The 11,470-nt window shown below is 42.6% G+C and overlaps 1 protein-coding gene across 1 annotated transcript in view; it reads right to left on the reverse strand.

Moving 5' to 3' along the window:
• The window catches only part of alk (ALK receptor tyrosine kinase), a 343,730-nt gene extending 333,160 nt beyond the window's left edge, over positions 1 to 10,570 (reverse strand). The window contains exon 1 of the mRNA XM_069714659.1: positions 9,267 to 10,570. Coding sequence (XP_069570760.1) covers positions 9,267 to 9,999 — 733 coding nt within the window. The 5' untranslated portion in view covers positions 10,000 to 10,570. The remainder of the gene's footprint in view (positions 1 to 9,266) is intronic.
• Positions 10,571 to 11,470: the final 900 nt, after the last annotated feature.

Below are 11,470 nucleotides of genomic sequence, written 5' to 3' on the forward strand. Positions count from 1 at the left end.
GATTAGTTAAGTAATGCCAATACTTTTTTCTGTACGTACTGTACAGTAGTTGGTCAAATATACTCTTGTTTCATTATTGATGCTTCCTCTCTATTTGGGTCATTTGACTATACTTTGGACTAAAAAAAAAATATAATATATGCGCTGCAATTAATGGCCGTTTTCATCATTGATTAATCTGGTATGCATTTGTAGATCAAATACACTATTCTATCATGTCCCCGCTTATGATGGGCAAGACGAAAGGAGGACACTCTGGACGTATACAGGCTACTCTGGACGTGTCACAGGGTTAACATATACAGTGTTTTGAAAAAGTATTCAAGCTCTAACGATTTCTCTAATTGTTATGTGTATCTCATACTAATCTGTCAGATCTTCAAAGTCTAATACAAACAAAGAAAAGCTGAGTCAACACAAAGTGCAAGTTTTAAATGATAATTGTATTCACTGAAGCAAAAGGGTTATTCAATACCTAAATCACCGAAGTGAAAAATGAATGGTCCCGACCTGAACTTAATGGCTAGCTGCGCCTTGCCCGTTGTTCCCAGACCCAAATTGACTGTGTGAATACACGAGTCTGAAATGCTCCTGTGGGAATAGTCTCCAGTCATTGTATCCTAATGGGGAGTTCATTTTGAAACTACTGAAGCATCCTTTTACCAATCGACATCGACCACCATATGTGCTGGAACCGTCCGAGACTTGACTAACAAAAATGCTTCAGGTGACTTCAGTGTTCAGTGCATGGCCGAAAGCTGGTCGTTGATTGAAACATTAATGCGAACAGGGGTTTCCATACTTTAAGCACAGCAGAGAATAATAAAACGGAGAGTCTGGTGGAGCCAAGCTAAGTTCTACCGCCATCAGCAGCAGCAACTGTAATCAAAAACCAAAAGTCTCTCACATTACTGTCGTGGGAGGTTTGCAAGCATGAACTGTTCTTTTCAGGTCCGGCCACAGCATCTCAACGGGGTTAGGGTTCATATATTCAAGGCCACGGCTGAACTTTATTTCACTCCTTTTGAGCCATTCAAAAGGCCTGCAGTTCTTTGGTTGTTTACCTTTGATCTTTTGATCTTCTGTGACTTCCCGGATGAATCATTGCCAGACGCTTGAAGGAATCTTGAAATGTTGGCCACCTCTGGCTTTCAGCATTGTTGTGGATCTGAGGAGTCCCTTAGCCTCAGAAACAGCTTCATAAGCTCTCACAGACTTCTGTATTTCTATCATCTTCTTCATCCCTTTAAAAATGTCTTTTGATTTAGACATGGCGTGCTTCTGGGGAGGTCTTTAGGCCAACTTGATGTTTCTGAAAATGGTTTATTTAAGTGATGATTTCATTGCGGAGGGCTCGCAGTAATCAGGTCTGTGTGTGTCTGGTCCAGCTGCAACCAGTCATGAATGCAGCATGCTAGATTTTTTTTTTTTTTTAATTTAGTAACTAAGAATGTGAATACTTTTTCACACAGGCCCAGTTGGTATTAGATGACATTTTTGTGCAATACATATATTAAAATGTGTATGTTACGTTTACTCAGGTTCCCTTTGTTATACAAGTGCAATTCTGTTTGAAGAACTGACACAGTGGATTTTGAGATGTACACACAAACAGAGGAAATTAAGAGGAAGTCAAATCCGTTTTCACAGCACTGTACAGGCTCACAACCTACCGATCCAATTGTTGAATACGTGGTCATTTTCACACGTCGTTTCCAAATAAATCAGCCAGTAGGGGTCTACTATACCTAATAGGCAAACTCCACCTACTACTAGGCCAGAAAGTTACATTCATGGTGACCTCTAGTGGCCGCACTAATTACACACTTGCACGGGAGTAAAGGAAGAAGTCAGGGGACATAAAGCATAAAGAGCCACAAAGTCCACAAATGGAGGCTCATTGGGGTGAATGGAAGGTTCAAACTGCTGTTTGTAGATTTGTCTCTTAAATGCTTTGTCTATAAAGTAAAAGAAAATGGAAAATTCCCTCGAGATCCTTAAACCCAAGTGAGCATTTTAAATATTTTGTTTAAACCAAAACTCAAATACATTCAGCTTACTGTAACATATAACAATGAAAAAGCCAACATTCACATTTTTTTAACCTGGATTTCAAAAATTAAGTTCCTAATTATTTTAGGTGTAATGAGTGGGTCTGCTAGTTTGTATGCCCCCCACTTTTACCTTGTTGTTTTCCAATGAAGGCCTTTAAATGTATCTTAAACTACAAAGTGAATGGAAAAACAACAAAACAGTTGAGATAATGATAACAAACCGCAAAGTCATGATGAATCATGATCAAATTAATTGAAGTAGGAGTGTATCTGTGCTTTCTCATTAACAAGTTATGATTATGCATGGTGCAGAAGGTTTTTTTTTATTTTTTATTTTTTTTATAAAGCAACCAACTCAACTATTCTGAAGCATAGCTCCTTCTCTTTCTCGCACTCTAAGTACAACTTCTCTTGAGGCTACCATGAGAGCTACTTTGTCAGGAGACAAGGGAAAAGCAGTTAGGATGCGGAAAATTCAAAGTTTTTTCATCTTTCAAGAAGAAACCTCTTCTAAAAAGGGCCACAAGCAACATACGGTAAACAACGTACCAAGCGTGTAATGTAACTTTATAAATTTGCTGTTGACTTTTTTTTTTTTTTTTTTTTTTTATGATTCAGAAGAAATTGCTGTATTTGCCTGACAGCAAAAACATCCCCACACGAGGATTCAGTTTTTAAGCCTCTCAAAGGAAGACTGGGGATGCTCAATAGAAAATCATAAGAGTGTGTGTTTGCATTTGGGGCAGAGCTCGGGGGCAAACATGGGAAGGATAACGTACGAAGTTGCTTCTCTCAAGTGTGATGGTAGCAGTCTTTTACTTCAGGGCTTTAGTCAGATACCGTTAAGCGTGTTTATGAAGACACTCTTTGCTAATGGTGCGCCGAGAAACATCAGCATCTCAACGAGCTCAGCGGTATGCTGCAGGTTAATGAAGCAGGGGTCCCTGCTTCCTCCAACTTCCGATGCTGCAATCATTTAATGGTTCTTTTGCAACCTATTTATGGCACCGCTTGGTGAACATAACAGAGGTTAATAAAGTAGAGGTCAACTCTTTATCACACCTGCCGAGCATTGTTTTCCTCTCTCTTATACTATTACTCATGGAAGCATTTCCCATTAATGGTGTCCCCCATAGGGCCCATAAGGCGAGTAAGTATAAATGCACAGTGTAGAGTTTAATGCCTTGATTCCCACAGGCACTCTTGCCTGATTGTCAAATTATTCCGGGTGCCATGGCGGGTACTTATTTAATGCTAATAGCCAGCGTCTTACTGGAGGCTGAAAAAACAAGTGTAGTACGTACATTAAACAGAAAAATGCCAAACATTAGCAAGTCAGGGGTGCAAAACAGCTGAAAGAGGGAGACAATACACACTGGAACCTTGAGTCGAGTCGTTTTGTATGGAGGAGGGAGCGCGTGACACTGGCAGGAGGAAGCACGTATTGCAGGCCCGGAAAAGAATGGAGGGACGACAGGTGTGCGTGTGCGTGTTGGCGTGTGAGGTCTTTAGGGCTTGTGTCGCCGTGCATCAACAGCGATTAAACACGTTGTGCCTTGTAATAATCGCTTATGACAATAACTGCGACTCTGCAAACATGTAGGAGAGTAATCTAGCAGAAAGCATTGGGCATACATTGTGAGGCTTATGGAGTCGGCGAAGCCCACCCGTGAAGCGTGCCGTGTAGATATCCGTCACTCTTTACTCGTGCAAATTTACTTTCTTCCTTTCTGAAGATACAGAAGCCGGCTATGCCAAGAACACTTTCCAGAATCATCATAAATCACGACTTAATAAACGTGCACAACTGCACACAAAAGAGTTGTAGCAGGGTTTTCCCCACACACCTTCCAGCAAGCTGCAGCTGAATCCGGTGCCACCGAGCTCGAAGACATCAAATTTACCCAAACATACAAAATATTCAGACTGGCGGTGTATGGTCAACCTGTTAAGGTTACTGTGATAAAAGGTGGGCCATCACCATGACAACTAAACTGTGACATTTGTCTCCAAAGTTTAAAAGTTGGTCTTCAATAAATATTATCTTGTCAAACATATTATATTCTCTTGGAAAAGAAAGAACCTTTCACACTGAAACCAAAATGATTTAATTAATTGCACCCTTTTTTTAAGGTTTTTAATCACTGTTTGCCTGAAGATGTGAATCTGGATAACATAAATATGCAGAACAACAATTATTTATAAACCACAATATCAAATTAAAGGCAGGGTACTCTAATCATTCTTTCACAGGTAACTAACACACACAGACAAAAATGAGGATTATCACGCTTTTATCATATTTGGGATGTTTACATATATGAAAAATACTGGTATCTAATTTACTGATTATTAAATGCAATTTGATTAAGTGTCAGAGATATTTAAAAAAAATGGAAATTGTAAAATTGTCAATCTGAAATTCCTGTAAATGTAATTCACTTTAAATGCATTTATACATGTTGGGGAAACAGCCTTTTTACGGCAGTCATTGAGATTTGATTAGTTGCACATTTTTAAATGAACTCTTGCAGAAAGACTCTGTTTCCAAGTCGCACCATAAGACCATAATTCCTTTAGTATTTGTTGTAAAGTTTGTAAAGTTACATAGTTATTCATTAATTACTTCAGAAATCAGCTGCTCCTGAACGTGGCCAAGACCAGAGAGATGGTGGTCGACTTCAGGAGGAAGACGACGGCTCCACAACCGCTGAGAGTTCTGGGAGAGGAGGTGGACATGGTTGAGGAGTACAAGTACCTGGGTGTGTCCATCGACAACAGACTGAACTGGAAGACCAACATCAACGCTGTCTACAAGAAGGGGATGAGTAGACTCTTTTTTCTTGAGGAAACTTCGATCCTTCAATGTGTGCAGTGAGATGTTGGAGATGTTCTACCAGTCTGTTGTGACCAGTGAACTGTACTTCGCTGGGGTCTGCTGGGGGGGCAGCATTGGAGCCGGTGACACCAACAGACTTAACAAACTGGTTAAGAAGGCCGGCTCCATCATCGGCTACAATCTGGATAGTCTGGAAAAGGTGGTGGAGAGGAGGACGCTGAACAAACTATTATCCATGCTGGATAATCCTGACCACCGTCTCCACCACCTGCTGCAGGGACAGAGGAGCACTTTCTCCAAAAGATTCCTCCAGCTCCGCTGTCACATGGGCAGATACAGGAGATCATTCCTGCCGACTGCAATTAAACTGTACAATAACTCACCTCTGGCAAAATCCATCACACAACAATAACACTGTTGACTGTGTTTCTTGGTTGTTTGTATACAATATATATAGATATATACTGTACTGTATATACTGTGCATTTTATATTTTATATTTATATTTTATATTTGTACTGCTATTTTACTGCTATTTTATTGCTTTTCTATTGTTCTATTATTATCTTGTTGCTTCTGTATGCTGTTGTAGTGAAAAAAATGTCCCCTCGGGGATTAATAAAGTAACTACCTAACCTAATTAGGATCTGTTTTGAAGTAATGCACAGAAAACCTGTAGACAGGCAGAAGGTATTATTCCATCAAAGGGGACTATCAGGCTGAAACCAACAGTTATCTTCAATATCAAAGCATCTGGTAATTAGTTTCTTGAACAACTGACAGATTGTTCAGTTTTAAAAATATAAAAAACAAACAAACAAAAAAAACTGCCTGAGTTGAAACATTTCAGTTTTGTTCTGAGGATACAATAGTTAAAAACTATGAATCTAGCAAATGTTCACGTAAGGAGCGAGCAGACAGCTTTTGGCATTTTGTTTTAAAAGAAAAATGATACCTCCAATGATTATCGAAATATCAAAATGTGGCCAATTAATTTTACGTCAGTACTTTCCGACAGTTGGACCCCTGTTGATGTATGTTTCAGTTTCATTGTATTCGAATTGATTACGCTGATATATTGATTACACTGATATCAATCAGCAGCATTCAGAAACCGAGATAAGAGGCATACATGCAACAGGGACCACTTTTCTTTCACTCCAGCTGATGTATTTGGGTTTCTCAAAACCTAAAGAGAAAGTGGATTTCTACACCTATAAAATAGGTAAATATAAAAATTTTAAAAAAAAAGCTTCATTTTTACACGTACAAACATTTGCTACTTCAAAACCTCCATCATAACTGGGAGACTTGCTTCCTGCAGTAAGAGACAAATGAATCAGAGGGTACAAAAACTGTGCTATCTTCATTGAATTCTCATTCAGCTCCTATATATCTCACCACTGAAGCTTCCTACAGGAAGTGTCTCCTTGCTCCTTATAGCAGCTCACTTCCTGAACCATTAAATACGTGATCAAGTTTTAGGTTATATGAGGATAAAGGACGGAGGAGACATAAGAAAAGAGAAACGGTGATGGATGTCATAAACAATAGACAGGAGTCGATTAATTCTAGTTAGAGCTGCTCTCTTCTCACTCACACCTGTAAAAGTTGATGATTTATGCAAAAAGAGAAAAATCACATCTGGTTATCTTCTTTGCTGCTTCTAAAATGTATCTTATCTTTTGTTCCACGTCATAATCCAAGAGGCTGTCTTTGAAATGGTCTTTCTCTTCTCTCTGTTGAAAGGCTTGTGATTCATGTCACCAAAATGGCTGCAACACAGCACATTCAGAGAATAGTGGACACGATAAAGTCCTCAAATTTAAATGCTATTTTTAACAGCCCTCCAGAATGATACCTGGAGACTTTCACTGATCTGATATCTCCATCAGCTGGATGACACCTATTGTGACTGTTGGGAGAATAGAGCTGCTCTAATGTTGCGCAGCTGTTACCGGGCATGTTTGCCACTTTTTGGAGATGTCAAATCAGTGTCGGTGGTAAATTTTGTCAGTTGAGACGTAACATTCATCAATGCGTGATATATTGACACAGAAAGCCGAGTGATCATAGTGAGCCATGCTGGCAGTGCTTACATGTACCAGGATGCAGTGTGCCTGAGCTTCTGACGTCTAATCCACAAATCTTTCAAAAAACCTGGTTCCCTTTGCCAAGTCCCCCCCCCCCCTTTGATTGCACAAACTCAACACAAAAAAAAAAAAAAACAACAACAAACAACCAGAAGATAGTGCGGAGAAAACTTTCATGCACAGTAACGAGACTCGATCAGACACAAAAACTGCAAACGCTGAAATTCATTGCAGAATTATTCCATTTCTTTTAGGGTCAAAGGGCAACCCGAGCATTGCTGTGAGCAACTACGTCGCTGCACATGCCAAATTAATCTATTGATGCATTTATTGCGTTAATCGACAGTAAATCATCAATAGTGATTGGGCGTCTTCGTCAAAAGTTGGAACATTTTCGCTGTAAGATTGATTTAACATTTATGGCTTGGTCAGGTATAAATGGACGTAGAGGGCGAGAGCATTTCCCTGATTTTAACGAGAAAAGAGAAGAAAAGAAAAACGGGACATCATCTCCTGCTGGCTTCCCACCTGCAAACATGTGCACTGGGTGGATTACCTGCTGTGAGCCAACATATCCATGAAATGTGGGAACTCAACAGCAGTGTACTGATGTGGGTTCTTTTATCTTTTGGCACATAAAAAGACATGATTTCCCCTAAGGGTTAAATGGGTGAACCTCTGTTGTCATGGCTGCAACGATAACCAGCTGATTATTGAACGGGGACGTCGACAGCATAAGGTGAAGCAATCTCCTCGGTGAAAGTCTAATTTCTTGGTGACTCAACCTCACCCACATGGCCTCCACCCTCTGCAGATGTCACACTGTCCCTGCTGTTCTTACAGTCACACAGTAACACACACATCAGATCACTACTCTGTGCAACCACTCGGATCTGCCGCGGAGCTGCTGGAAGTTGTACGGTTGAGCGCTTCTCTCAAAAATGCCTCAATGATTGCAACTAGAAAGGAAGGACTCAAAGAAAAAAGTAAAGGAAAAAAACAAAAAACAATAAATGATGTCTTTATTGTGAACACCATATCAGCCCATGCCGGCTTCCCGCCTGCTGACACTACCAGCTGTGTTGTTGGACTCCCCGCTGGGAGCTGCAGGGGTAGTCCACTCGGGTATCAGATGAATGTGCGAGTGCGTGTTTGCGCGTGTGCATTTCTGCGTTAACAAACAGACGAAACACACGGATGTGTTTAATCTTAACCTGTCATTGCAACATGTGTCAACAGAAATTATAATGCAGCGACACAAAATGCTTACATTGTACGCAAATATTGATTTTCTGTGTGTAATTGTATGTCTGCATGTGTTTCTACGCACGCACACGCACACACACACACACACACACACCTGCAGGGGGTTCACTCTATGAGCCTCGAGCTCAGCCCGTCTCTTCCTTGCTTTTGTCTGAACTATTCCGTAGCATTTTTCTGGGCCAGCCTCCCTTCATCAAAGTGATTAAGCAATTACACTGATTGTGCCGATGCTCAGAAGAGCGAGGGAAGGACCCTCGAGTATTGAGTGCTAAAGCTTTCTTTGAGATAACGGCTTAATTTGTGCCTACTCAAAACAAAGCCTGTTTTCTTAAATTTCCAACCTTCCTTCACTACCGGTGGCTCGGGGGAATTGAGAAGGTATGGTGAAGAAGAAGAAGCCAGTGGAGGTGAAGAAGTCCTGCTGTGGCCTTTTTTCCAGCTTCATTGCATTATCGTCCTTTATGCAATATACACGCACGATATTAGGAGGAAACGGGGCCTCTCTTTACCATCTCAAAAGAGACGACAATAGAAGCCTCTAAAGATGCTGCACAGTCTCGGCATTAATCCCAACTGCAAATAATCAAAGAGTTTGGGAGTAAAATCAATATTCAGTTCCTCACTCAAAGCTGCTGTGGGCATCAACAATAAAACGGGAGTGTGGAGAGTCCTCTGGACCAGAGCAGCAGACCTAAATGTATGCATTTAGAGTTATTCCCCCTCTGACACACACAGCATCGCCTACCCGAGTCATCATGTTCCCATAAGACTATTACCAATAGCACATCTTCCTTCGTGCTGACATTTTATTGTACCTGCTCATTTCACAAAGCCAGCCAAAAAAAAAAAAAAAAAACGTGCATACTGGATTCCACATCAAAAATGAATCACAGCAGAACTTAAATCACAACGAGTTGCATGCGTGGGTGTGTGAGGAAAAAAAAAAAAAAAAAGTGACAAGACGGGGGAGGGAGGGGAGGGAGGGAGATGGGGGGGGGGGCGACGACGACTCACCCCGGGAGGATATCTGGAGGTAGAGGCGGGGATCTGCAGCTCGTATGGCCGCTGTGTACCGATCCTCAATCGCGGGCACCTGCGCCTTTTTTTCGGGCATGAGCCTGACCCTGAGCCGGCCCCCCTCTGCGCCGAGCCACCACTCCAGAATGGTTGTGAGGTCCATTTCCAGGGTGAACACCGGGGCCTCCTCGTACACAGACAGCCCCCCGCACCCTGTCCTGACTATATCCTCTCCTATTTCCACCACAACTTGGTTGGATTTCCTGCTTGCTTTCGTCAAGCCCAATTTCAGAACTTTGGACAGCGGCCGCTTGTAGAAGAAGGGGAGCTGTCCATCAGCAGACGCGTTCCTCAGCGCCGAGTCTGTAACAGATCTGGGGTCCACAAAAGTAGATATGGTTTTCTGCAAAGGTATGCAGTGCATTTTCAAGTTTGCGCGCACTGTGTAACATCCGCTAAAAGTCTGGCAGTCCCCGTTCAGGGGTCTCTTCATGAACTCTGCCAGATAATAGCGCAACAGTGAAGGAACTGCGAAGTCCACAGCCAGAGTTTTCCTCTTGATTCTCGAGTCTCTTTTGCCCCCGGTTTCCCCGCTGCTGCCGCCGTTGCTGATGTTGCTGAAGCCGGCGGAGGGGAGCTCCATCCCTGCTGTGGTCCTTGACGAGGCGCAGTGCAGCCCGGTGAAAAATGCCGCAAAACAAACAAGCAAAAACAATATCCCGGCGTTCATGGTTTAATAATTTGAGTGGCTCGTTTAGTAGAAGCGCCCGTTAATTCCACCGCTTACCGCTCCCGTCACATATGCAGCGCAAAATCACAAAGTGCGAATCGATGATCCTGCTTGTCCTGCGCCTCGTCGCCGGTGCGCACCCGTGGCAAGAGGAAGGGAGCTGGGGTTGTTGTTGTTTTTTTTTTTTTTTTTTATATTTGCTTGCCACTGCCTGCTGCTGTCCTCCCTTCTTCCAACGGAAAAAGTGCCATTCCTCCTTTCCGTCCCCCGCACCTCTAAGACAATGCTTTTTTTTAATTATTTTTTTTATCGCCGGTGCGAAGCCAGGGAGTCGCTCTCCGGGACGCTGATTGATATGCCGGTCGGGTCCGCTCCGGTGGCTTCCAAAGACTCCCTGTCTCCTGGCACAGTTGTGACGGCGGCACAAGTGGTGTCTCTGTCAGCAGCGGGATGCAGCGTCGCTCTATCCCCTCGCAACTAAATCATGAATTCACAATGAGTTCGGAGAAACCGAGCGTCCATTAAAGTTTAAAAATCAAACCGGATCTTTCGGTCCTGCCTAATTGAAACCCCCCCCCCCTCCACCGGCAGTCTTCTCTGCTTGATTATATACTGAGGATTTCGGCGCCCGTTTGGTCCGACCTGGCAGCTCTGATAGCCTCCGTCATGCCTGCACATGCGGTAAAGTCATCCACACAACCATTTGACGTCAATATAAGCCGTTTTCTCGGAGTACGAGCCCCTTGTGGAAAAGCTCTGAGCAGTCGGCGCCGTTGTGGACGCGTCTTCTGCGCCCTCAACGCATCCGTGACGGTGTCTGTATCTTTATCCAAATTAGAAAAATGCCCAGAGGTACAGCATAATAGCACCACACATCGTCTCCTGTGATTTTCTTTTCTTTTATTTATTTTTTTTTTTTCAATGAATCACCGAGCCATTTACGTGTCCGGAAATTGGATCGTATTGGATTTAGTCGCACACTCCCGCTTGTGTGCCAATCAGATAGTTTCAGAGGGTCGGAGCCTACTTGGCTTTGGTATATCATTTTATATGCAGAGGGCAGCGCCTCCTTAAAGGATCTGGGAACTATCTGGCCATCTTAGTCCATTTGCCACATGTACTTACCTACTTAATTTGGGAATCAAGTGGTCAGGGGGGCACGAAGGGAGAAGGACTCTGAAAGTTGATCGGAGAAGACACTCGCTAGATGGCGTCAGCACATACTTCCTGATAATTCGACCTCTTCAGTTTCACTGGCAAACTCATTAATGGTCTAATTGCTGTGGAATTTTTTTTTTTTTTTACACCGTCTCATTAGAGTCTTATCTGAGGAAGCGGATTGCGGCCGTATGTGAGAATTTTACATGAGTCACGTGTCTCCTGTTGTCAGATTTCAGAGAATAAAAGGAGATTTCTGGACTTACTGTTCAGACTGTAAAAGCAGCAAAGTTGGAGATAAAGCTGGAGTAGC

Source organism: Brachyistius frenatus, unplaced genomic scaffold (genome assembly GCF_029030835.1).
Source record: "Brachyistius frenatus isolate BFR_SWC_R1_liver_20210118 unplaced genomic scaffold, ASM2903083v1 Contig_133, whole genome shotgun sequence".
NCBI lineage: Eukaryota > Metazoa > Chordata > Actinopteri > Embiotocidae > Brachyistius > Brachyistius frenatus.